The sequence below is a fragment of the Adiantum capillus-veneris genome, chromosome 11 (assembly GCF_014529385.1).
Source record: "Adiantum capillus-veneris isolate H3 chromosome 11, ASM1452938v2, whole genome shotgun sequence".
Taxonomy (NCBI): domain Eukaryota; kingdom Viridiplantae; phylum Streptophyta; class Polypodiopsida; order Polypodiales; family Pteridaceae; genus Adiantum; species Adiantum capillus-veneris.
The window spans coordinates 6,445,867-6,471,625 of NC_140941.1; the positions used below are offsets into that span (position 1 = coordinate 6,445,867).

The 25,759-nt window shown below is 44.5% G+C and overlaps 2 protein-coding genes across 5 annotated transcripts in view; one reads left to right on the top strand and one right to left on the bottom strand.

Moving 5' to 3' along the window:
* Positions 1 to 14,527, top strand: part of LOC147446848 (E3 ubiquitin-protein ligase At3g02290-like) — a 41,247-nt gene extending 26,720 nt beyond the window's left edge. For all 4 annotated transcript variants that reach the window (XM_086522802.1, XM_086522800.1, XM_086522801.1 and 1 more), the window contains 3 exons: positions 13,410 to 13,797; positions 13,916 to 14,025; positions 14,099 to 14,527. In XM_086522802.1, the coding sequence (XP_086378928.1) occupies positions 13,410 to 13,797; positions 13,916 to 14,025; positions 14,099 to 14,125 (525 nt within the window). In that variant the 3' untranslated portion in view covers positions 14,126 to 14,527. The remainder of the gene's footprint in view (positions 1 to 13,409; positions 13,798 to 13,915; positions 14,026 to 14,098) is intronic.
* Positions 14,528 to 14,660: 133 nt separating this feature from the next.
* LOC147446849 (germin-like protein subfamily 3 member 2) lies at positions 14,661 to 18,380 on the bottom strand. The gene is made up of 4 exons (XM_086522798.1): positions 17,287 to 18,380; positions 15,819 to 15,955; positions 15,507 to 15,643; positions 14,661 to 15,423 (listed from the first exon to the last, which is right to left on the bottom strand). Exons 1-4 carry the CDS (start codon positions 17,853 to 17,855, stop codon positions 15,250 to 15,252), a joined length of 1,017 nt encoding a protein of 338 aa, XP_086378924.1. The 5' UTR covers positions 17,856 to 18,380; the 3' UTR covers positions 14,661 to 15,249.
* Between the last annotated feature and the right edge of the window lie 7,379 nt (positions 18,381 to 25,759).

The following is a 25,759-nucleotide window of genomic DNA, read 5'->3' on the forward strand; positions in this document are numbered from 1 at the left end:
GGAGTGGAGAGTGATACCTCCTTGCCTTTGCCCTTCTTTGCGACCGAAATCCACTTCTCCGCTTCCTCCACTTTCTTATGGGTTTTGTGTGTGTGTGTGTGTGTGTGTGTGTGAGAGAGAGAGAGAGAGAGAGAGAGAGAGAGAGAGAGAGAGAGAGAGAGAGAGAGAGAGAGAGAGACGAAATGTTATATTAACATCTCTAAAAGGCCAAAATGACCTATGAGACCAATCTGTTACAAAATGGTGAATCTAATACAATGTCTGGTTACAAAAGAATTAGAACAAAGATACTACTACTAGAATCCATCCTCGTATGCACTCTGGATGTCGAGAAAGTATGGCTCGAATCCTCTGCCATAGTCTCTGTCGATGCTGTGTAGCCCCTCTCCTTGTAAAATTTGCCCGAGAATCCTTGGCTACTCTTGGCCTTCATGAGAACACCTCCTTAAACTAGAATGTAGCTTTGCTGGCTGTGTGGGAACTCTCTCCTATGCAGAGATTTGGCAATGAGTGCCTGTCACAAAACGGGAGCGTACACGAGTACTTATAAATCTGAAAAATATAATACTTTGCAAAAGGGAGAGAAGGGAGAAGATCGACACAGTATTGGGGACCAGAAGATGGGCTGGTCCCCCCCCCCCCGTTAAGAGTATTCTTTTATTCAGGGAGAATTCTTATACAAGCACGAGAACCCGAGGAAACCCCTCCGTTCTGTAATCTTAGACCCGAAGGTCGTACTTTCCCGTAAAGGGCTTGGGCACAAGGCCGTTCCTTCCCGTAAGGGACTTAGGCGCGAAGCCGTACTTCCCCGTAAAGGGCCTTCCCGTAAGACGGGAGATTCCTGCAAAACAAACCACACAAAGCAACAATTCTCAATGCGTATCAACACCTTATACCTGTCGCTTTCTTGCTCGGAGAATCGACCTCCGTACGCAGTCGTCACGCGAACACTTGCAATTTCCGTCGCCAGTCTCTACTCCAGAATCCCAGCGCTAGTACTTTCTGTTGCTCCTGGCTTGTTGGAAACTGAACGCTTGCTACCCTTTTATAGGGTCTAGCACCCGGCGGGAATAGGAGTCCAAAAAGCAGAGACTGGCGCTCCTAGAGAGAGGAGAGAGAGAGATCGCAAATTCAGCCCCCCCCCCCCCCCCCTTGCGTAGCTTTTTAGCGCTGCCTTTTTTTGAGGGACTTGCTTTATTTTATTAATAAAGGCCTTGTCACTTAAAAGTGACTGGCCACTTTAATAAAATAAAGTGTGAACCTGTTCAAACTTTAAAAACTCACTTAGTTAATGAAAACAATGCTACACGGACACATTCCAGGCGTCCCCGGGTGCAGGACACGACACAGATGCAATGCAGACACAGACTCCTCGCGGGAAAACATCTGTCCTCCCGCAACTGTTCCTGCTTTTCGTAAAAAGCTTCATTGAACCCATCTTTATTCTTGTGCTTGCGTTCTTACGCGTATTTTCTTACTCAGTTCGGATTTCCTCCTCAGCCTACGGAATGCCCCCTTACTGATGCACCCGTCACCCATCATGTGACGCATCAGGGGCACTCGTAACCCGGCCCTTTCCACCGTACTTACGGAAACTCCTTCGCGATGTTTACCGTCACCCATCAAATGACACATCAGAGTTGTCCTTGATGGCAGTTCCTGTAGCTACAATCTTTTAACAGTTCTTAGTGCACACAATAAAATATCCTAAAAAAGAGATTAATCATTAAAAATAAGAAAATAGTTTCAATTAGCAACATCCCTCTGACTTCTAAACAGTTGACCTCAACTGTAGTGCTTGGACATATACCTCCAGTATCTCGGGATAAGCTGCTAATTCCTCCTGCGTCATCCACTGAGCATCTAGTTTCGAATAGTTCTTAAACTTAACCAAATACTTCCGTGTTATCTTTCCGGATTTGAGAGGCCGCTCCTGATGATTTACTATCTGCTCCGGTTGGAGTATTTCTTCCGTTTCCTCAACCTCAGGAGGTTCCTCAGCACTAGGCTGGCTTGGAGGCGGTCCCACATACGGGCGGAGTAAACTGACATGGAAAGCATTATGGATCTTCCAATTAGGCGGTAGCTCTAATCGGAAAGTGACATCATTCACTTGCTCAGTGATCTTAAACGGCCCATAATAACGGGTAGAAAGTTTTACCACCTTTCCCTTATGAGACGCTTGTTTCTTAAGTCTTACCTTCTCAAACTTGAGTAAGACTAACTGTCCGACTGTCAAGTCGGAGATTCCTCCTGTGCTTGTCTGCAGCTTTCTTATGCTTTTCCTGAGAGCGTACAATAGCTCTCCTAACTTGCCCGTAGGCTGTGTCCAAATCCCGGACAAATTCATCTGCTGCAAAGATTTTTTCCTTAGTTAAAAGGATGGGTGGAAGCAAAGGCTTACCATAGAGAATCTCAAAAGGTGCTTTAGCCGTCGATGAGTATATGGTATTGTTATACGCATACTTGACAAGAGGCAAATATTTCTCCCAGTCAGATTGCCGGTCTGACACATAAGCTTTTAACATATCCAATACTGTGGAATTGGCTATCTCACTTTGCCCGTCCGTTTGAGGATGGTAGGCAGACGAAAAATTCAGCTTTGTACTAAGATTATCCATCAAGGCATGCCAAAAATTTCCTGTCATGCGAGGATCTCGATCACTCACAATAGACTTAGGCGTTCCATGATGCTTAAAGATCTGTGCTAGAAAGACCCTAGCCATATGATCTGCTTTGATCGTTTTCTTGACTGGTATAAAGTGTGCTTGCTTGCTAAACGTGTCCACAATGGTCCAGATCGCGTCATTGCCAATCTGAGTTCTAGGGAGGTCCATGATGAAGTCCATGGCAATACTTTCCCAAGGTTCATTGGGCACATGCAAAGGTTGTAGCAACCTAGGCGTCTTATGCCGATTATACTTCACTTTTTGGCAAACCAAGCATTCCCTAACATACTTATCAATGTCTGCTTTAAGGCTAGGCCAAAAGAAATATCTTTCCATTGCTAAGGTCGTAGGGAGAATACCTCGATGACCCGCATAAGGCGAAGCGTGTGCTTTATCCATGATCTTCTTTATTAATGGTTTTGCAACACAAATGGCCTGATGGTGGTAGAGATAACTATCCGAATGGAATAGGTGTTGGGGTATAGGCGCCTGTGCCTTGCTCGGCCGCCCAGAGTCTGGGCGCCCACTGATCTTGTATACCTTATACATAGCATAAGTGTATAGGGGGCTGCTCACTCTTTGAGTCTCCCCACCCATATCTGTGTGTCGTGTGTCTCCTTCTCTCTCTCACTCTCCGTCTGTGGTGCTCCCCGATCCCCTTCAATTGGTATCAGAGCGACAGGTGTGAGAGCGTAGATGGACGGCTTCGCGATGAACTCGTCAGCTATGGCGGAGAGGTCACAGATCTGAGCAAAGAAATAGAGGAGGTTTGTGGACAGCCATACAGAGGCTTGCAGCAGAGCTCTCAGGAGCTTCCTAGTGCTCACAGATCAGAGTTCCTCTACAGATCAGCCCACAGTGTACATCATTTTCCCTCTTCGGGCAAGCTTTGCAACGGCTACATCGGCGACAGGTTGGAGCTTGGAGCTTCCATAGACATGGAAGCATTGTGAGATTGATGCATTCAGCTCACGCATCGAGGTGGGAAGTGAGTTTGAGCCTTTCTATGAGCTCAAAGAAGCACAGAAGAAAGTCGTTCAGTTTTTGGCAGTTTGACAGCAGTCTACTGTTTTGCTCATAACTTGAGCTACAGAGCTCCGATTCCAAAACTTTTTGGTTCAAAACGGAGCTGGCTTTGAGCTCTACGACTTTGTAGAAGGAATCGTTTTCTGATTCGGAGTGCAGGTGGGTCTGAAATTAAAAACACAGAGACTGTTTTTCATGACAGTTTTGGGCTCTGTTGTTTTCTTTGCTGCAGACAGCTTACCCGTGTACATTGCAGGTAGCAGACACATATGAGGTGTTACAAGATCGGGTTTGACTCCCAGGTACAGGTTGAGTCTAGTACTCCCACAGGTGTTGCCAGTTGCAGTTGAGTGGTTCTTCTGCAGTGTTGTGGCTTGCATACATGGTGTTTGAGCGGGTAATGCTCTATGTATGCTTATGTGGTGAGCAGTAGATCTTGTGAGCAAGTGCAGAGGTTGGTTATGGATGACATGTATGATCACCTGTGGTACTCTTTGTGAGCATTTGTTGGACACATGTTTGCAGAGCTTATGCATGTATATTGAGTGTAGTTTGATGCGCATTGATTGCTCATTGTATTAAGCTTGCAGGACAATGGTTATTTTGTGTTGATAGCCATTGTGCGTCGAAACTCTGGCGAAATTTTCCCAGGAGTTTTATGCGTATCATTTATGTGATCTAGGTAGAGATTGCGGGTTGCACTCAGCATTTGCGTGCGGTGTTCTCTGCAGGTGGGAGATTTGTGCGTGTGTATGCATCGATACCGCACATTGTGGGCTTGTTGATTAGCTCACGGGTTTGACAGGCGTACAATTATCTTGGCACACTCACAGGAGTGGTATTGTGATGTATGCTTGTGTGGCTACGAGCTAGGTAGCCGGATTCGAGCACTAATGGCTTGAGTTTTTTCAGCAGGTTTCAGCTACAGGTTTACAAGTTTACAGGCAGGTTTGAGGTCTTATTTGGGCGTTGAATTTTCAGCCATTGTTTCCTCTTTGCAGGTGTCCATGTATGGCTCAGTTGTAGGCTGATTTGGGACACATTTGTGACTTGTTTATGCAGCTGTTTAAGAGCTGAATTTTGGGGCTGTTTTGGGACTGATTTGCAGCCATATCTTACAGCCATATTTGCAGACTTTTGTTGATGCGATTCGAGCCAGTTTAGGGCTGATTTGGTTGACATTTGCTACTCATTGTTGGTTGCTCTTTTGCGAGCATTATGGCTGATTTTTCATTTGACTTCCAGCGTTATGGTCTGACACAGTTTGATGGTGTAGATTTTGTTGCTTGGAAGGAACATATGCTTGTTGCACTGGCGGATTTGGGGCAGGATAAACCCTTGCGTGGTTTATCGGCGAAGCCCAATTCTATGCGTGATGATGATTGGCAGGATCTTGATGAGTTAGCCATGTCTACGATTCGTTTGCATCTGGTTGAGTCTGTTGATTGGCAGGTCTCGAGGGAGACTACAACTCATGCTTTATGGCAGAGTTTACACGCTATGTACGCGACATCCATGTCTACAGGGGAGTCTAGTCCCACTTCTATGTCCATGGGAGAGATTGGTCCCACACGCAAGTCTCGACGGCATAGAGACTTGACATGTTGGCATTGTGGACATAGAGGGCACATTAGGCGTCGATGTTTCAGGCGTTTGAGACAACAGAGGCGACATATGCGTGATGCAGATTTGGGCATGACAGATGCTAGTGAGATCAGTACGGTGGTTACTGAGTATGCTTGTGACGGCGATGTCACATTTACATCTAGCTTGTCTTCAGACGATCTTATGTCTATGGATTGCATATCGGATTGCACATTGTCTTCACATTGGTTACTAGATTCAGATGCTACTTTCCACGTCACGTCGCATCGTGAGTGGTTTAGCACGTTTTCTAGTGGGAGACTTGGTTGTGTGCACATGGCTGATGTGGCTGTGTATGACATTGAGGGTACAGGAGATGTATGTTTGTCCTTGCCCAGTGGTATGAGATTTACCCTGCGTCATGTGCGTTATGTGCCAGATCTGAGACGGGATTTGATCTCAGTCAGACAGTTACGGGATAGTGGATGTCGGGTATCGCTGCTTGAGCGATCTTTTGTGTTGCATTTGGGTTCGCTGGTGATTGCGAGAGGTGCTAGAGTTGGCACATGGTACCCATTGCACGTAGTATTGGTGCGAGATGGTCGAGTCTCAATCTTGTTACAGCCATGCAGAGAGCGAGAGACCCAGACAGTCTCTTTTGCTCATGGGTTGCAGGGTACTTTGCATGGAGTGCAGAGTAGTGAGCTCGTTGTGCACACAGTTGGGGCACGACTTGAGCAGTCACACAGAGAGGTGACAGAGTCAGACATGCATGCTTTGCTAGTGACTGAGCGAAGCAGAGAGTCAGTTGTGCGAGATACTTCTATGCAAGATAGACAGGTAGAGCGGTCTTGCTCTAGTGAGTCACGACAGGAGGACGTTGTGCAAGAGTCTATGCAGACGGAGTTAGAGCATGAGAGCTCTAGTGAGTCACAGCAGATTGAGTGGTCATGTTTGCAGTGGATGATTGCAGAGGAGACTGAGATGTCATCGATTATGCAGTCATTCCTTTCTATGCTCGACAGTGAGCATGGGGATATAGTTGTGCAGGATATGTCTTCCAGCAGACACCTAGAGCAGCTGGTTTGCTCTGAGGTTGCACGACAGGTTGATGCGTCTTTTGTGGACAGTCAGGAGATGCATGTGGCTGACACGCCTTGTCAGTCAGAGATGCCTATTGCCAGAGATATATATGTTGATGCATGCTCCGTAGAGCTAGCAGGGCCCGCTAGCATTGCATCGGCATTCGGTGGTCTCATGTATGAGATGCTGATCTTGAGACCGGATATCGCAGCTGCAGTGGGAGCATTTGCAGTTGGGATTGTCAGTCATTTGTTGACTGATGATGGCATAGTGCACGAGGGAGATATGCAGGTATTGCATACATACTTGCAGTACGTGTGTGGTACGTCTGGTGGTGTATGGACTTACACGGGAGCAGGACAGCCGGATGCACACGATCACTGCCAGCCAGTGGGCATCGGTTGAGAGCGGTTTTCTCTCACCTTTTGTAGTCTTTAGACTAGGTTCTCTTGCTTAAAGGCACAGTCGCCTTTAAGTGGGAGGTTGTTGGGGTATAGGCGCCTATGTCTTGCTCGGCCGCCCAGAGTCTGGGCGCCCACTGATCTTGTATACCTTATACATAGCATAAGTGTATAGGGGGCTGCTCACTCTTTGAGTCTCCCCACCCATATCTGTGTGTCGTGTCTCCTTCTCTCTCTCACTCTCCGTCTGTGGTGCTCCCCGATCCCCTTCAATAGGGAAACTCATTCTCTCCACGATGTAGCTTTCCCCAAATGGTGGAGAAGTCTGGATCATTCGGATATAAATCCGGTAGTGCTTCTAATTCTTGGTGATACACCGAAGTGATAGCGTTCACCCTTGGCCGCCTAGACAATGCGTTCGCAACCACATTCTTACTCCCAGCCGTGTGAAGGATCTGAAAGTGAAACATAGACAAAAAGTTGGCCCATCTCATCTGCTTCTCAGATAGTTTTCTTTGCGTAAGAAAATACCGCAAACTCTGGTGATCAATCTTGATCACAAAATCTGCTCCTAGAAGATAGTGCTTCCAGTTGGATAAGGCGTGAATCACAGCCGTGAGTTCCTTTTCGTAGATTGATGCATGCAACTCTGCATCCTTAAGCCGTCTGCTTTCGTAGGCCACTGCATGGCCTTCTTGGTTTAACACTGCTCCGATGCAATCGCCTGAAGCATCGCAGTGAACCTCAAATGGTTTCCTTAAGTCAGGCACTATCAAAATAGGTCCATGGCTTAGCAAGTACTTGAGCCGATCAAAAGCTCCTTGTTGTCTCGATCCCCATCTGAAAGGAATCTTCTTCTTTGTCAAATCATGAAGTGGTCCTGCTACATGAGCAAATCCTCGTACAAACCTTCGATAATACGAACATAATCCCAGGAAGCTACGTACATCATGTACCGTAGTGGGAATAGGCCAATCTTCTACCACTTGGACCTTGGCAGGATCCATACTCACTTGATTGTGAGAGACTATATGGCCGAGATAGTGTATCTCAGAGAGAAAGAACTCGCTCTTCTTTGCATTCACATGCAACTCATGCTTTCGCAATTCTTGAAACACTAAGTCCAAGTGCTTCCGATGTTCCTCTTTTGACTTAAAGAAGATGAGTATGTCGTCAAAGAATACTCCCGTAAAAGCTCGATACGGGCTGAAAATGCGGTCCATCATGCGATTGAATGTCTCAGGAGCATTGGTCAAGCTGAAAGGCATTACCAAAAATTCATATAGTCCAAAGGTTGTTTGGAAAGAAGTCTTATGGACATCCTCAGGGGCGATCCGTATCTGATGATACCCACTCTTTAAGTCTATGCGACTAAAGACACTTGCACCCTGCAACTTATGAAGTATATCATCAATCCGAGGGATCGGAAAGCGATTCTTGATCGCGATCTTGTTTAAAGACCTATAGTCTATGCACATTCGAAACGTGCCATCTTTCTTCTGCACCAGTAGAACTGGAGAGCAGTAGGGTGAGGCACTTGGCCGTACTAATCCTTTCTCTAGAAGCTCGTTGACTTGCTTCAAAATTTCCTCTTGCTGAGCAAGACTTACCCGATAAGGGGGTTGATTGGGAGGCGAGCTACCCGGTATGAGATCTATGCGGTGATCTTTCGGGCGTACCGGAGGTAGTTCATCAGGAAGTGTTTCCGTGAAACAATCTTTGTACTTTTCAATAAATTGAAGACGCTTAATTTCCAGACTAGAGAGAGAGTCCCTACTAGTTTTATCCTTCTCACGTGCAAAAATCAAGTAAGCAGAAACACACTTCTTCATTTCTTTCTTAATGGAGATATGGCTTACAATTGGGAATTGCCAATCTCCTGCATCAGCATGAATCTTTATTTTCTTATCCCCATGATCAAAAGTGAGGGTCTTTTCCACATAATCGGGAATATGTGTCATGTGGAAGTGCCATGGCATACCCAAGATGATATCACATCCCTCGATGGGTGCCATCAAAAATGATTCGCGGTCCTTGTACTCGCCGATCCGAAGATTGAGCTGTCCTTGCACGGGAGTTGCATTGGTTGTCAACCCCTCGAATGCCGATCCGGATGTAACCGGTGTGCCAAGCTGAGCCGGTGTGAGGCACAAACGTTCTGCAGTATCGAGGGAGATGAAGTTATCTGTGGATCTTGGATCATAAAGAATCAGTACTCGTTGGTTGTTCAAAGACCCCCAGCCCTTTAGAAGTTGACGCTTCCCTTTCTCCATTTCTGTGTTTCCTTGAACATTTGGGATTGAGTTCGAGCTTGGCGGTGCGGGTTCCTTCCTTGCTTTCTCTTGCCTCGTAGAGGCTTGTTCTTGCCGTTGCTGCTTTAGCGAGCAATCCGGTTTCATATGTCCCTTCTCGCCACAGTAGAAGCATCTTCCTTCCTCTCTGAAAGTTTGAAGTTGAGTAGGAGAAAGATACTTAGTTCGCTTGCCAGTGCCCTCTGGCTTCTTAGAATGATCATCGTCCCTAGATGGAGGACGTTTTCTTCCTTGGCCCCCTTGGTCATCGTAGACCCCTCTTTGTCTTGCACGGTAAGTGCTATGCTCCATCTTTCTGGGCGTCCCAGTTGAGTGCAAATCCTCAGCAATCATTGCTGACTCCATCATCCTCTGAAGAGTATCATGCGGATACACCTTCATACTCTTTCGAAGCTGTGGTTGGAGACCCGCTTCGAACTTTCGTTTCTCTTCCTCGTGGGCAATCTTCATGAAGGGAGTGACCTTTAGAAGAACCGACTAATACTTGTCCACATAGGTCGTTACTCTTTCATGTTCCTTCTGGGCAAGCCAGTCCCATTCCTTCCGTATGTCCTACTCGAAGTCAGGTGGCAGAAATTGTTCATAAAATTCAGATTTGAAGCTCTCCCAAGTTCTGGCCTGTGAACCTTCCAGAATCTTGGCTAACCACCAATTACTTGCCGTTTCCTTGAGGTGCATCCCCACATGGCGTAATTTGGATCTTTTTGTGAAGTGCCCATTGGTAAAGGCGACTTCAAACTGCCTGATGAAGGACAGTGCTTTGGAGATGTCTCTCCGTCCGTTGTAGGTTTCGAACTTGATGTCCTTGTCGCCCGATTTGAAGACTCTCATGCGATGTTGAGATTTGCGACCATGCTTCTTGAATCAAGGCTTATCTTTAGGTTGATGTAGGGTAGTGGCAGTAGTAGCGGCTTCCTTCTTCTGACGAGATGATCGAGAAGTAGAAGTATAATCAGGAGAGTAAGATGGAGATGAGATAGAGATGTCCTTGCTCTCGTCTAGCAAAGAGAGCGCTTCTTCCTGACCTTTTCTTGAAGTAGGCCGTTCATTCCGATCCGAAGATCCTTTGTGCACCTCGGCACGTTCTTCTTCTCTTGCCTCCTGTGGTCTCACACCAACAGTGTTGTCTGGATGCTTGGCGGCATCAGTTCCATTCGTTTTCTTCATTCCGCCCAAGAGCTTTTGGACGTCTGGCAACAGTAAGATTTGTTGCAAATCCGCAAGCTGAGCTTGCACTTGTTGAAGCTCCTCTTCAACGCTTCTCCCTTGGCCCGACATGGGTCTTCCCGTTCTTCCCGGAATCGTCCTTCTTTGCAGAGAAAGAGAGGAGTCCGAGCTCTGATACCACTGTCACAAAACGGGAGCGTACACGAGCACTTAGAAATCTGAAAAATAATATACTTTGCAAAAGGGAGAGAAGGGAGAAGATCGACACAGTATTGGGGACCAGAAGATGGGCTGGTCCCCCCCCCCGTTAAGAGAATTCTTTTATTCAGGGAGAATTCTTATACAAGCACGAGAACCCGAGGAAACCCCTCCGTTCTGGAATCTTAGACCCGAAGGTCGTACTTTCCCGTAAAGGGCTTGGGCACAAGGCCGTTCCTTCCCGTAAGGGACTTAGGCGCGAAGCCGTACTTTCCCGTAAAGGGCCTTCCCGTAAGACGGGAGATTCTTGCAAAACAAACCACACAAAGCAACAATTCTCAATGCGTATCAACACCTTATACCTGTCGCTTCCTTGCTCGGAGAATCGACTTCCGTACGCAGTCGTCACGCGAACACTTGCAATTTCCGTTGCCAGTCTCTACTCCAGAATCCCAGCGCTAGTACTTTCTGTTGCTCCCGGCTTGTTGGAAACTGAACGCTTGCTACCCTTTTATAGGGTCTGGCACCCGGCGGGAATAGGGGTCCAAAAAGCAGAGCCTGGCGCTCCTAGAGAGAGGAGAGAGAGAGATCGCAAATTCAGCCCCCCCCCCCCCCCCTCCCCCCTCTGCGTAGCTTTTTAGCGTTGCCTTTTTTTGAGGGACTTGCTTTATTTTATTAATAAAGGCATGGTCACTTAAAAGTGACCGGCCACTTTAATAAAATAAAGTGTGAACCTGTTCAAACTTTAAAAACTCACTTAGTTAATGAAAACAATGCTACATGGACACATTCCAGGCGTCCCCGGGTGCAGGACACGACACAGATGCAATGCAGACACAGACTCCTCGCGGGAAAACATCTGTCCTCCGGCGACTGTTCCTGCTTTTCGTAAAAAGCTTCATTGAACCCATCTTTATTCTTGTGCTTGCGTTCTTACGCGTATTTTCTTACTCAGTTCGGATTTCCTCCTTAGCCTACGGAATGCCCGCTTATTGATGCACCCGTCACCCATCATGTGACGCATCAGGGGCACTCGTAACCCGGCCCTTTCCACCGAACTTACGGAAACTCTTCGCGATGTTTACCATCACCCATCAAATGACAATCAGAGTTGTCCGTTCTTGATGGCAGTTCCTGTAGCTACAATCTTTTAATAGTTCTTAGTGCACACAATAAAATATCCTAAAAAAGAGATTAATCATTAAAAATAAGAAAATAGTTCCAATTAGCAACAGTGCCCGGTGGAAAGAGTCTTTTGATAGGTGAGGCATTGGTGCTTTAGTCGCAATGGGGAAGGAATCTGCAGGAATGGGTGCCTGGCAGACCTGAAATTCAAAGATTATGCCAATCGAACTGAAAGGAGGGTGTTATGTAAAAAATGTTGCTTCAGTGGGAATCCGCCCCAATGGACTTGCCCAACCCATTAAGTGAGATTCACTAAGGCTTCCCCCACACACCTCGAATTAGGATGTTCCCTCTATCCTCTTGGCCAAGCCTCTTTGCTTGCTCTTGAAGCACAACACAGAGATTTATAATCTCTGTTTTGCAGAGAATTGAGTAGCCTTGTTGGAGGCACAGATGAAGGTCAAATGAGATGGTTTAAGAGTGCATTTGAAAGCTTACACCAAGGCCTTTACACACACATGCCTATCAAGAGCTTTTTGAGATGAAGACTAGTGATGCTTAAAATTTAAATGCTCCTCTAATCAACCCTAATCATCCAGTGAAGGTTATTGGCTCTTAGGTCTTGCCCAAGCAATGGTAATTAGAGATTGATTAGTAACTTGATAACTAAGAGGCCATAACCTCTTCAAGGCATGATACCACTTGAAGGATATGGCTGATAAAGCAAAGGGGCACTTATTAACAACTAATTACACACTAGATCTAAGCATGCACCAAGAGAGAGAATGGAGGGAAAGCGAACTTGATTATTGAAGTAACAAATGAGTACATTATTACACCTTTAAAGGGAGCTAGAGTACATAGTACAAGAGTGTAATACAAGTGCATGTGAATCCAAAGTGGCCTCCAAAATCAGCCCCAAGATTATGGGTCGACCTTAGAAGTGTGGGGGCTGAATATGGCTCCATGATATCACATGATAGTCACTCCGAACATCAGCACTATCCGTACAGTCCAGTGAATTGCGGTGCAATTTCCGGGCTGCTGTGGTCTGACTTGGATCAGCCTACATATCTCAATGGCAGCCCCTTAATCTTCCTTTTGTATGGTTAAGTTTCTTGGAGTCTCTGACTCCCAAAGAGATTTTCAACATTGATCATAGCGAAGACGACCTGTGAAAGGATTAGTTTTAGGTGCACATTAGTGCACATCGCATGCGTGATACATGAAACCTACATGCTCTTTGCTACATGCAGCCAGCGTTGGATGCCCATCAAAGTGTAACAATATCCATCTATGCCCTGTTCATTTATTTGTTTGGCAAAGAAGGTTATACAGGGTTGGTTTCTTGGTTCAGTCATGCATTTTTGTGAATTGGTTTGCAAGGATGCTAGACCAAGACCCCATAAGAACCTCGCTTTGAAGTAGGAACAAAATGTTTGCATGCAAATAGGGCCAGTTAGTGTATGGGATATGCTTTCTCTTTTAAACGTTTCTCTCGAGTCTTTCCAAGTAGACTTGTATTTGAGTTGATCCACAGCCACTTGCTACATGTGATCCCTTGTAGATCTTTCAAGGATCACTTTTTTAGGTTGTTTTTGCATCATCGTTTGTGTATGGGATATGCTTTCTCTTTTAAACGTTTATCTCTTGAGTCTTTCCAAGGAAACGTGCATTTGAGTTGATTCATAGCCTTTTGTTACATGTAATCCCTTCTAGATCTTTCCAAGGAATAAAACAGTGGTTGGCCTTTTTTCCCCCCTAAGAAACTAGACTTGTTCCGTAAATCAGTTTAGATTGTCGATTTAGACAAATGACAGCACATAATTTGTGTGTGGTTGCAGTGCTCTGTTGTGCACCCGTTTTCTGGGAAGCGTGATACTACCTCACTGCCCCGTAGTACATCAGTTCCTCAATCAACAGGACTCTTGGATATTACGACTGCAGGTGTCTTGTTTCCAGAAATTTCAGGTGTGCCTGCAGATATTCAACATGAGGACACAAGCCCTTGCAGAAACATAGCCAGTGTTGAGGTAGAGTCTCAAAGCTTTGGCTCCCTTAGAGAGCCAGGGGAAGCTGGCTTAAGTGGTCCGGAGCAGATTAAAGAGCAAGATTTGCAGAAGCAAAAGGAACTCTTCCCTGTCTCTAAACCAAAATGCAGAGGGTTTGGGAGCATAGAGTCCATAATGGTTTTACTGGAAGATGAAGACAGCTGCCCCATTTGTCTTGAAGGTGATAGTTCTTGCTACTATTTGATATGTACTTTTGTATACCATGCAATGAGCGGGCATCAAGATAGTAGCTGCGATGAGTTTCTTAGCAAAGCGCGTCTTTTTTTTCTGTGTGGCAGAGTATGACAAAGAGAATCCAAGAATAGATACAATTTGCGAACATCATTATCACCTTGGTTGTATACTGGAGTGGATGGAAAGGAGTGATAATTGTCCGATGTGCGACCAGGTATGGGCCATAAATGCGAATTCTTTTGTGAAAGCCGCATGCAGTGCCCTAATTGCATTCTTTTGTTGAACAGGAAGTTTCGTTTAATGAAAGTCTGTAGGAGATGCAGCACCGACAGAAGAGTTTCGCTCATTCAGATTACAGAATAATGTTGCCATAGTTGGGTGGTTGACTCCAGTTTTCAACCGCTTATTTGTTGTGTAATGCTAGCCCACAAGATCATAATAATACTGGTTTTACTGGCATATTTACATTTTTTCCCAAGTGAAATGTTGATAGTGTTTAGAAGCTTGCATGTACATACATCAGAGATTAGAAAAGTGCCTTGCAGCCACAGCTCTAGGATGTACATATCGACCATTCTTGAATTGCGATCTTGTATCTGTCAGTGGAGACCATTTTAATCTCTGGGTTGGGTCTTTTGTGGAAACCAACACAATTATTGCATCAACTCGCATATTTTTTAATCGCTGAGCTATATGATGTCTCTGTTGCTAAAGTTTATTTGGAGTGTAGTGTCTCTGTTGTGGGAACGTGGATCATGAGTAATGTACATTTCGCTCTAATAGCAGTAAGATCATAGTTGTTTTCAAGAGGAGCGAGCAGAAAAAATGTGAACACAAACAAGATACTTCAACGAAGCAGTTCAAGGCTAGGCAGTATTTCACTGAGCTTAAAGCAACTTGTCATGTTGTTCTTGTCCTTGAGATGGATCATTTTAGGATTTGTCAATGCATAATTCTCTCTTGGACAGAGGTATTTGAATTAACAAGACCTTGATTATGCAACAATTTAAGCCATAGCAAATAATGCAACTGAAATTTGGTTTCCAGATTGATAGCCAACTCATTTTTGGCAGTGAAAGATGGAGGTCATCATTACCCACAGCAAATGGCACCGCCTGAATCATGCAATGGTTCGTTCTTTTAATATCTCATGTGGGGAATGTCACAACAGCTATGTTCCGTGCCATCAGTGCAGACTTTACAGATTCGTGCTACTCTCTGTAAGGTCGTCATCAACCATTCTGCTTTGTTCCCTTCCTTAGGGTGGGCTAACAGAGTGGCTCTCAAGTTAAACAAAGGGTTTGAGGGAAAATTTCTCACATATGATAATCAGTTTTGTATGATAATTGTGAGACTCAGCAAATTGGCAAAACTTAGATGACAAAACTCTTTTTTGGGTGCCAGGATTTGGACATGAAGTGAATCATTTTCCAACAAGTTAGAAATTGTTGACAATGTTTTTGCCAGGTACACATCCAGCAATGGTGCTCATCTCCAAAGCATGCCTATAGTCGTACATTGTGGACTTTATTGCCAACATGTCAACCACGTGTTGATTCATACTCGCTGCAAGTGCACGGATAGGTAGTTGAAACAAAGCTCCTGCCCCCATCTGCATAATGTCAAGGATAAGACACAAATAAATAAGGTCAATAAGAACATGCCCTGCTGGCCGTGTGTGCATCGTGCACTTACCAATGTCCCTGGGTTTTCACTATCCAGAGCTGATACAAAGTGGGCAGTCTCCTCTCCAATGTTGAGCTCAAAATGCAGAAGTCCTCGTGGGAAGATGGTGACATCGCCCTCATGCATGACATCAACATGTGCATTTCCTACACAGAAGACAGATTTGTAAGCTAGCTAGCTGATACTCTTCAATAACCAACATGTCAACTACACAAGCATCAGTTCGTCAAACACGCACAAAAGAAAAGGAAAGGAGTTGGTGCATGAAAGTGGATGACATTGTGGGCGATTGCGGCCATAGGTTTTGGTGAAAGTGTGTACCATTGCTATCCACAAAGCCAACTTGAAGAGGGCCCCCTTGAATGAGAGTAAGCATTTCAGAAGCTCGAGGGTGAGTGTGTGGAAGATTGATTCCACAAGGTTTGGCTTGGAACATCACGTATGTCAAGCCTTGAGACCTAGCAAAGCATGACATTTGTTAGAGTCATTCCTTCCAAAACCTTGGAACTTTTTTTTGAGAGAGAACAGGAACTTTGAAATTGCAATGCACACCAACTCCCCGTAAGGTTGGCCAAACCACATAGGAACTGTCCCTAAGGCTAGATCGTGTCTTCGAGCATTCAGGGGGTGTTGAACCCACCACGTTTGAACTCATAGGCTATGACTCTTCCAACTGAGCTAGCTTTCTTTGACAACTCTGGAACATTTTGTATGCATAAATTTGTTGTAGCTTTTTGTTTGAATAGAGCATATGAAAACTATTTTTTTAATGTTTACGACAAGGTCGGGGGACTGACCCTCCATCTACTGGTGTTTCCTTAGCGGAATGAAGGCATGGACTCGTCAAATTGCTGACACCTCATCATCCGTGATGTGTACAGCCTAACAGCCAATGATACCATTATAGGTCAGCGAGAACGGAATGCAATGAGGTGTAGAAACCTCAGGATCTAGCATGTCAACCTGCAAGCCAATGATTCTATTCCAAGTCGGTGCATGGAATGCATGGAGGTGTCGCCACCTCAACAATCAGAATGCAAGGAGTTGCCAACGACTCAATTGTGATAATGGCGCTGCAACACCAATTTGCACTGAGTCCCATTGCACATACAACATTAGCTCCTAACTTCCGGTTGCTCACCACCTACGAAGCCAACACATGGAATAATGTCCAGCCTGTGTACCACTATCAATGCCAAGTTCTGATTCACTCTTGGCCCCCCTCCCTTCGACACTTACGGCCGAGAATGGTCCGTCAATGACCTTCCCCCATAATCACTGCTCCTGCCATGGCTCCCGGCGCCCCTTCGGTTGCCATGTGGTCGCAAGGATTATGGGGAATGGTCACTGACGAAATTACAACTAACACACCTGACTCCGTGAGGTGGAGCATCCCAATTGGATGAGGTTGGTCAACCCATCATACAGACTTGACGAACAGACCGTAAGGGCTACATGTTACACAAGTTGTCGTCAATGGGGTTTTGAACCCCAGACATTGGTCTCAAGAGGCTCTTGCTCTATCAAGTGAGCTACCTTATTCCTTTTTTGCATTTTTCAGTTTCTCTAAGTTTTTTTCAAACACTTTATTAATTTCTCCCGAGATGTAACCTTTTGGGTCTCATATGTCATTTTGGCCTGTTGAAGACGTTTAATATAACATTTCATGTTTCTCTCTCATAACATTTCATGTCTCTCTCTCTCTCTCTCTCTCTCTCTCACACACACACACACACACACACACACACACACACACACATGCACGCACGCACGCACACACACAACTTACTCCATAGCAGGAAACAGAGAGATGTTAAGACCAACGCGCGTGCCACCGGCGCCATGTGTCACATCCCCATTGGTGAACATGTCTCTGAAGGTAAAGGTCATTGCATTCTCCGAGAAGTCAGAGACTGGATCTGGATCTGATGCGCCCACATGCCATACAATTCCAACCAGCAGCATACACACACACACACACATCCACATGCTCCCCCTCTTGGGTATTCTAAGTGAAGTACCCATTGTCTCCCTCTTTCTCTGCAACAGAATGGGAATGGGCAGGCCAAGTAACCTTATCTCATACAGTGAGGCTATTCTCCAGCTCGCATTCTCTGGATTCACCTTACTGAGAAACAACAGTGTGCTAGACTTTGGAAATTCTGGGTTTTTCAACAACGAGACACCATTATTAACACGAGATTTGCCGACTACCAAGACGGCTTTCTCCATCTCATGGCATAAGAAGACATCCACAAGACTCCAAGGTGATCGCTCGCCACATAAAAGAAAGCCAATTGTACGCATGCCGCCTATTTTTGTTACAACATCCCCCCTCGGCCCGGCCAGAATCATCATTTTTTGAGTTCGAAATCGTTGCTAACTATGTTATTTGGTGAGCTAATTAGTATCTTTTGATCTTATGAGAAGTTAGTGTAAACAGTGTAATGTTTGGTTTTCGTGGGCACTACCATTTTTACTATTACTACTTTGGCTCCTACTGGCTCTCTTCTTATTTCAATTTCTTCACCAGATTCCCTCGAATCCATTACTTTCCTCCTAAGGAGAACCTCACCTAAAATGGGGGTGTTCAAGTTTTGAGCCAGGATGCCTTTGCGCTCGACGCTGCAGTGGATGGGGATTCGTTAATTCTATAAAAAAAGGCATGGGTTCCTTGCTTTGCGTCGTCCTCGCCTCCGCTCTTTCTTCGTCCCTACTTCATCGCTGCCTCCTGCTTCGTCGCAGCCTCCCCCCCTCTTTCCTGCATAGCATCGTGCCTGCGAGCCCGCCCTGCGGCACCCCTTCTCTTTCAGTTATGTTTACCAGCGGGGATCTTTGATGATTCTTCTTAATAAAATCTTTAACGTGATTGGGTACCCCATATTGTAGTTCTCTTAAAAAGAAAACCCATTTCTATGGATAACCCCCCCCCCCCCCCCCCCCCCCCCCCCCCCCCCCCCTCCCTTCTCGCCTGCTACCTATGACGTTCCCTTGCATGCCTCCCTCCCCACCTGGCTAGCACACAACAACCTCCCTGCCTTGCTAGCACATGACAACGTGCAGCCCACAACCTCAGCTTGTAGCCCACAACCCGCCAAGACATGGAAAGTGTAGCCCAACCACAACACCTAGCATTCAAAGTGTCGAAGTGCATAGCGCTAGCACAAGATAAAGGACAAGGAGCCTCATGCAAACTGGCGTCGTGGCTCATCTAAACTGCAAGAATCAACCCACCCACCCCCCCCCCCCACCCCCCCCCCAACACACACACACACACACACACACACACACACACACACACACACACACACACACACACAATCCTTGTAGATTCTACACGAATTGATTATTTGCAATTTGGCTCCTAATGGAAGGACTACCTTTGAACTAGGAAAGCCTTTGAAGGACTTTCATAATGGGATCTTCATATTTTTGGATGGAAGTTCAAAAGAACATTCTAGCACCAATAGTACCACAAACATATATCGTACATCCCCCATGCCATGAGGACACAAATGACCTTGCAAATACAATCCCAATTTACAAGTTTAGATTGTGGTTTTGGACAACAAAGCAGCCTACAAATGTTCTCTCCGATTGATCCACACCAATTTCTTTTCCGGTCTAAAAGAAAAAAATCCTCCAATCATTTTGAAAATCTCGTAACTCCAACTAAAAAGGAACGTTGTGCAAGGCATCAACCTTGTTGTTATTTTATCACTTCTACAACCTATGTAGCGAGGACCAAGATGTGAGGCAATGCTCTCTCTCTCTCTCTCTCTCTCTCTCTCTCTCTCTCTCTCTCTCTCTCTAAACCCTATTCAAAATCACCCTTAAGCTCGCAAAAAACTTCCAAAAAAAGTGATGGAAAACATGGGGAAAACCTCTCTCCTTCATATGCATAACATAGGGTTTTAACTGTGACACCCTAGAAGCAAATAAGGGCATCAAAGAGAGCTCTATTCCATGCATCATTCATCACCAAATCAAACATGAATAAGGGTGAAGTAATAATGTTAATACGAGATTTACTGACTACCAACACAGCTTCTCATGGCACATGAAGACATTCACAAGACTCCAAGATGATCGTCACATAAGAGAAAGTTAATATACTTATGTAAGAGCACACTTGTCCTCCCCCTCATGCATGGCATCCTTTCACATCTCTTTGTAATGTATTGTACCTCTAAGGTAGAGTTTGAGCTCCACAACCAAGACCAAGATCCTAGGTAAGTATGATGGTTTCTTATATGCACAAAGGTATGTCGCAAATGAATGGTGTGGCCATGATGGCCCTTTGGTGTAGTTGATGGCTCAAGTTTGGTCATCTTTCCAACAATGGAAATGTTGATGCAAAAAAATTAGCTAAGAGTTTATGACAACACATCAATCACAATTTATTGAATGCGTATATTATTTAGATATGTTATGGTCTCCACTCCATTATGGGTGACTCAATAAGTGGCATGTGCATGGGTGGAACCTTGTTGGAAGTTTAGAAGCCAAAACACGAGATAGGTGAGCTTCCGATGACATCTTTGGGTGTTTAATGGCATGTTTTCTTGTAACCCCTGATATTTTCCGTGGTAGATCACTCTAGATGCTATAGCATTAGGGGACCTTCAAAGTATCATACCACCAAATTACAAGACATAGGAAAGATATTGTTGTAGTACAAGCATGATTACCATGTGCAATTTAAATGAGTTGACATTGTTGTTATAGCTACAAAGTGCTAATGACCTCGATCAATGGTATCAGGTAATCCTACAATGCAATTACCGCTTGTTTCTCAATCAATTGCAAGGAATTTGGAAAATCTTTCGAAAGCACTTCACCAATTCTTCTATTTTCAGACAAGAAAAGTGTAAGTGAAGCAAGTGAGCATCGCATGCAAGATTATAATCCCAAAAACAAGATATCAATTGATGAAATTTGAAGGTGCTATGGACAATATTCAGATGTTAGTTAGAGGAGAGTGATGATTTCCAAATTTGCCGATAATAAAGTTAGAATCTCATGCTCTAATTTCAATGCCCTTTTGCCTTTTTCAATAAGGCAAGCTCCTCAAGGCAATGAGCAGGCTCTACTCATAACATATGTGAGAATTTGCAATATACCAACCAATTTTGAAGGTGAAATTGTAACTTGTAGCTACAAGACTTACCAGAGGAAGAGCAACACTTCACTTACCTCAAGATTATGGTGATGAGCTACAGAATGGGTTGGGAATGGAGGCTAGCTCTTTACAAATGAATAGATTCATGTTTGATGTACTCTCATGTAAGCACCTTGTTTCCATTTTGAACTCTGGAAGCTTTTTAAATTGTATGTTAATAGTATATTGTTCTCTAAGAGAGAAATTTATCCTTCTCTTCTTTTGGCATCTTAGTTAGATGGGGGTTAGATGCTTTTTGAGATTTTTTTTTGGATTTCATGAATTATTTTCCATCAATTGCATCTCTATGACATCCTTTGTAGAGTAAAAGTATACTCTTGCTTACGATATTGTTTGGCAAGCGCACTTGTGTGGTTTCCACATACTATCATGGTCACAAGCTAGTTAGTATGGGCATGCGTTCCTTCCCGAGTTCTCTTACTCAATTCACAATTTTTTTTATTGCATGCCATTTCTATGCTTGTTGTTGCATTTGTACAAACTATGGGATGCATGGATGAGGATAGTGTTTTCTTGCATATATTGGATGATATAGTTGTACACACATTGCTTAGTATATTCCTTTCTAAACATAAACTGTGTCCATTTTTGCAATGGTGTATCCAAGAGGTCACTTAAAAATGTTCTTACCCTCAAACATTGGATATAGACCACCTGGTCGTGTTATATATACCTAATCTATCTTTTTAAATTTTTGGCAATGCTTCCAATTTGTGCCCTTTGGGAATGGGCTTTAACCTATGATCCTAACCTTCTTTGTGAACCTCTAACTGATGGGAGATTTATGAGTCCTACATGATGAATGCTCATAAGTAGCCACGAATCTATATGAGTCTATCACCCTCCAAATGAGGTGCCTAACAGGTTGTTCGGCTATGATGTTTCGATCTTGGAGAGTATACTTTTTGTAATGGGATGGAACACTCATTACATCCTTGCCATCCTCTTCCGTGGTTTCCATTTCGGTCGTATATATCTCCTTTAGAGCTTTTTTCAATTCTTGTTTAACCAGGATGAAAGCTTAGTTTCAATCGAAGAGGCTGAATCAAACTCTTGTATGGGTGTTTTCAAGACATCTCTATAAGTGTGATCCTTTAGATTTACCCTTGTTATAGATCCCACTTGCTTCAAGTACAAATAATTATTTCCCCAATCTTTGGATAAGCTGTACATGTCGCATAAAAGGTCTTCCCAATATGATTTCATAATTGAGTTTTTTCCCAACATCTACTATGACAAAAGTGTGTTGATATTCAATTCCACAGGAATTTACTATCACCTTTTCAAGCAACCCTAATGGTCTCTCAATGTGTCCGTCAGCCAATTGCAATTTTATCCGAGTTTGTATAATGGCTGGTTGTCCTCTCCAGGATTCCCGTACTACTTTCGTGGCTATGGCTATGCCTGCTCCACTATCCAGTATTGCCATGGTTTCAATGTCATTATATTTCAATGGGAGGGTGGTATTTCCTTCTTCCCCTTCGTAATATTCTCCGACTTTGTTCATGGGAACAGACCAAATCTCTTTGTTGTCCATTTCGTTTTCAATTTTTTCATTTTTTAAAAGATTAGCCCCATTATTCCCACCTTCTCTAGGGTTTTTTGTAGATCATTCCATAAGTATGGTCTGAGTTTTAATAGTTCTCCCAAGGTAAGAGTGCATCGGATGGTTATAGACATGATTGAATGAATGTTGTCTACTTCTAGGGTCTGTTCAGCTCTTTTTACTTGAGTGGTCTTACACAATATGGATTCATCCTCGTTATCTTCCAAGTAAGATGGTAATGTTTTCAAAGTCAATGGTTTTGACATTCCTGAAGCTTTAGATCCGCAATCCCCATACAAGGATTGTACATCCATATTCACATCAATTGATAGGTTATCCAACCAAACTTCCTCTATAGGAGCTGACTTTAGAGTTAGGCTCCCATCATTGATCTCTCTGACTTTTTCCCATAAGTGTCCTAGCCAGTCTTCCTCTATGAATGGAATTCCGTCAAAGGCAACTTCGCTATCCGACACTATAAGTTCTGGTTCTTTTGTTTCAAGGTGGGATTCGGCCACCACATCGGGTTTTTCTTTAGTGTCTCTTACCACAAGCTCTTTCGGTTTTGTGATACTTTCAAGCTTCGGTTTTTGTTTTTCCACTATTTCTTCCATGATTTTTACCAAATTATGATAAGCTTTTAGCTTAGCTGCTTCCATGTCTGGAGAAGGATAGTTTTTCCATTTGTTTTCCATGTTTTGGCCTGCTTTAAGTCTTGCTTGGTAGGCTTCCAAGGCTGCATTAATAGGCTCAAAAATTTTATCAACCAGAATGGATCCTCCAGATTTCACGATTGTTTCCTTGATTTCGCTTCCAGTTTCTTTCACCTTTTCCTAGAACAACTTTTTTACTTTCTCCTCGATTTCAATCCGTTTCTTTTGTTTTCTCATCTCATATCTTTTGCTTCTGCTTCTTTTGATCCTTTGAGAGGAAACTTTCATATTTGACAAATCATTCGAGGAGTTGCGTTTCTTTTTCTTGGCTTGAGCTCTAGTGATTACCTTGATTGGAACAATCGGTTCACTCTCTGACGAGCTGCTAGGTATCCGTTTACTACCGTTTTACCCTTGTTTAAAGGATTTTTAGAAAAATATTTGGAAAAATGTCCTCCCTTTTTGCAACACTGTAAGCAACAGTGTTAACCCTCGTGGCTCACGGACACCCTATCGCCTACGACGGACGCCGTATTATTTATTTAGTAGAGTCAGGCACCGGGCTTGTCGCTCCAATAGGAAAAGGGTAGAGTGATCGCTGATGAGAGGCGCACTCTAACTGGAACACGCAAGGATTAGTTGGCTAAGCATAGGCGCCCAAATGTAAATGGGGCGAGCTCATATAAAAGTCACCTAAACCTAAAATTGACCTATTCTCTCAGTGTGCAATAGGAGACGTGCTCTTGCCCTATCTCCATCCCCATCTCCATTGTGTGCTCACAGGTGTGTGTGTGTGTGTGTGCTTGAGGGAGAGAGGGAGAGAGTGTGTGTGTGATCGAGCATTGCGACGGCACCTGCGGCGGCGAGGCGATTGAGCGTAGTACAGCGGCGGCTCCCTCTTCTTTGTGGCGAGGAACCCTTCAGCGACAAGCGTAGGGAGGTGAGTGACACACCCCTGCTCTCTGTGAGCTTGCTAGGCCTGCTAGTTATATGCTTGCAACCTTCGTGGCTCGCACACGGTGCTCGGCAAGTCCCTAGCTCCGACACGTGCGGCAGACGCACACATTTTTGGCGCCGCTACCGAGGAGTTGCCCTGCACCAAGCTTCGGGAAGCACTGTGTGCTGCCCCGTGGAGACACCAAGCTTAAGTAGGAAGGTTGTGCTGTGTCGTGGGTTAGCTCATTTCGTTTTCTGCACAGTTAGCTCATTTCGGTTTCTACACAAAAATAAAGAATATTTGTTCATTTCGTTTTCTGCACAACTAGTTCATTTCGTTCTCTGCACAGCTAGTCCATTTCGTTTTCTGCACAAAAAACAGAGAATATTTCGTTTTCTACATAGAAAAATAGAAAATAGAAAATAGAAAAAAAAAATGACAAAAAACGTAAAAAATGCAATGGCTAAAAAATAAATTTGATTTATTGGCGGGGGGAATATTTTAAGTTTGTCCAAAAAGGTAGATCGGGATCATTTGAGCTTGAGCTTGAGCTTGAGCTTGGGCTTGGTCAAGTGTCTTATGATATAAGGTAAATGCTATTCACTATATATAGGCTAGCGCTCAAGTGAAAGGAGAAAACATGTGGGGCAAAGCCTTTACCTTTCCCTCCACAAGTCACCCTTCAACTTTCTATTTTAAGCCATGTGCCCAAGTAGAAACTATGAGAAATTGACTGTTTTAGGGACTTTGCGAGCTTCCGATAGTCAAACAGTGTTCTGTAAAGTTTGCCTAGATCTCTTAAGCGATACGCTCGTTTCGAGCTATCACACGTCTCAATCCATTTTTCGAACCTCAAAAAACATCAAAACAAGAAAAAATCAAGTAGAAAACGGGGTGCAAAACACCCACAAAACAAAGCAAGTAACCTTTGAGGGTACTTGCCGACACTTGTAGGGCGCCCAAAGCACATGTATTTACGCTCTGGTCGTGTGCTAGAGTCCGAACAACTAGCTAGTGCTTCGATTTACGGGGGTGCTCACTATCCTTCCATGCTACGGTCTACGCCCTCGGCGGGGACCCAAGGTATTGCAACCCAAGACCCAAATATAGCGGCTAGCGACTCTTCCTCTGACTACGATATTATGGAAGAGCATCTTACACAAAGCCACGGGGGAGCAAATGAAACCGTACCTAGCTGGGCCCAACAACCTGGAACTAGTGTTTTTAGCCGTTTGATGGAAACTTTTAGTAGAGCTACACGCTCTGAATCTACTGCTAGTGAAGTAAACGAAGGGGGTGGGGAAGTAGAATCACCATTCACATCTCCTGTAGACCCCACACTCCCTCAGAGTTTCCACGTGGACATTCTACCTACCTCATTTAATGAGGGCCCTACCGAGCTACCACCTTCCAAAGTCGCCTCTAAGGTAGCGGTGACTAAAAGTCAAAACATGGGAAGCAACATTGCATCCACCTCACGGCAACCCTCTAGTACACCAAGTTTGGACGGGGTATTTCTCAATGAAAATTGGGAATATGACCTACACACGGAGACTTTGACCGACCTATACATGGGCTTCACATGCCATGTGGGTTGGTTAGAAGTTGTACAATCCACATCTAGTGCCACTAGTCTAGAGGAACAACAACACATGATCTGCAATGTCATCCATAGGATTATCCAGTCCGAGAGGCAAAATCGAGGAATGAATATACCTTCGACGAGTCCTATGCGATTTTTAGACACGGGCAAAGAGAAACAACCCACTCTATCACAAATGGAGACTCCCCCAGTGAGTCCCATCGATCCCCCATATGTTGTTTCGCCAGGGGTCTCAATGCAACCTGAGCCCACAAGTGATAGCTTTACTTTTCCAAGTCTAGCTCATCTTTCCCTGGATGACACCACGGATACCATGCCTACCCCAATGATGGGCATGCCAA

What these genes read in the sequence shown, in the direction of transcription:
- LOC147446849 (XM_086522798.1), bottom strand. Translation starts at nt 17,855, where the DNA reads ATGATGATTCTGGCCGGGCCGAGGGGGGATGTTGTAACAAAAATAGGC. An exon ending in TCTCTGTTTCCTGCTATGGA is followed by an intron (nt 15,956 to 17,286) that starts GTAAGTTGTGTG and finishes ATGCTTTGCTAG; the next exon opens with GTCTCAAGGCTTGACATACG. An exon ending in GTGAAAACCCAGGGACATTG is followed by an intron (nt 15,424 to 15,506) that starts GTAAGTGCACGA and finishes GACATTATGCAG; the next exon opens with ATGGGGGCAGGAGCTTTGTT.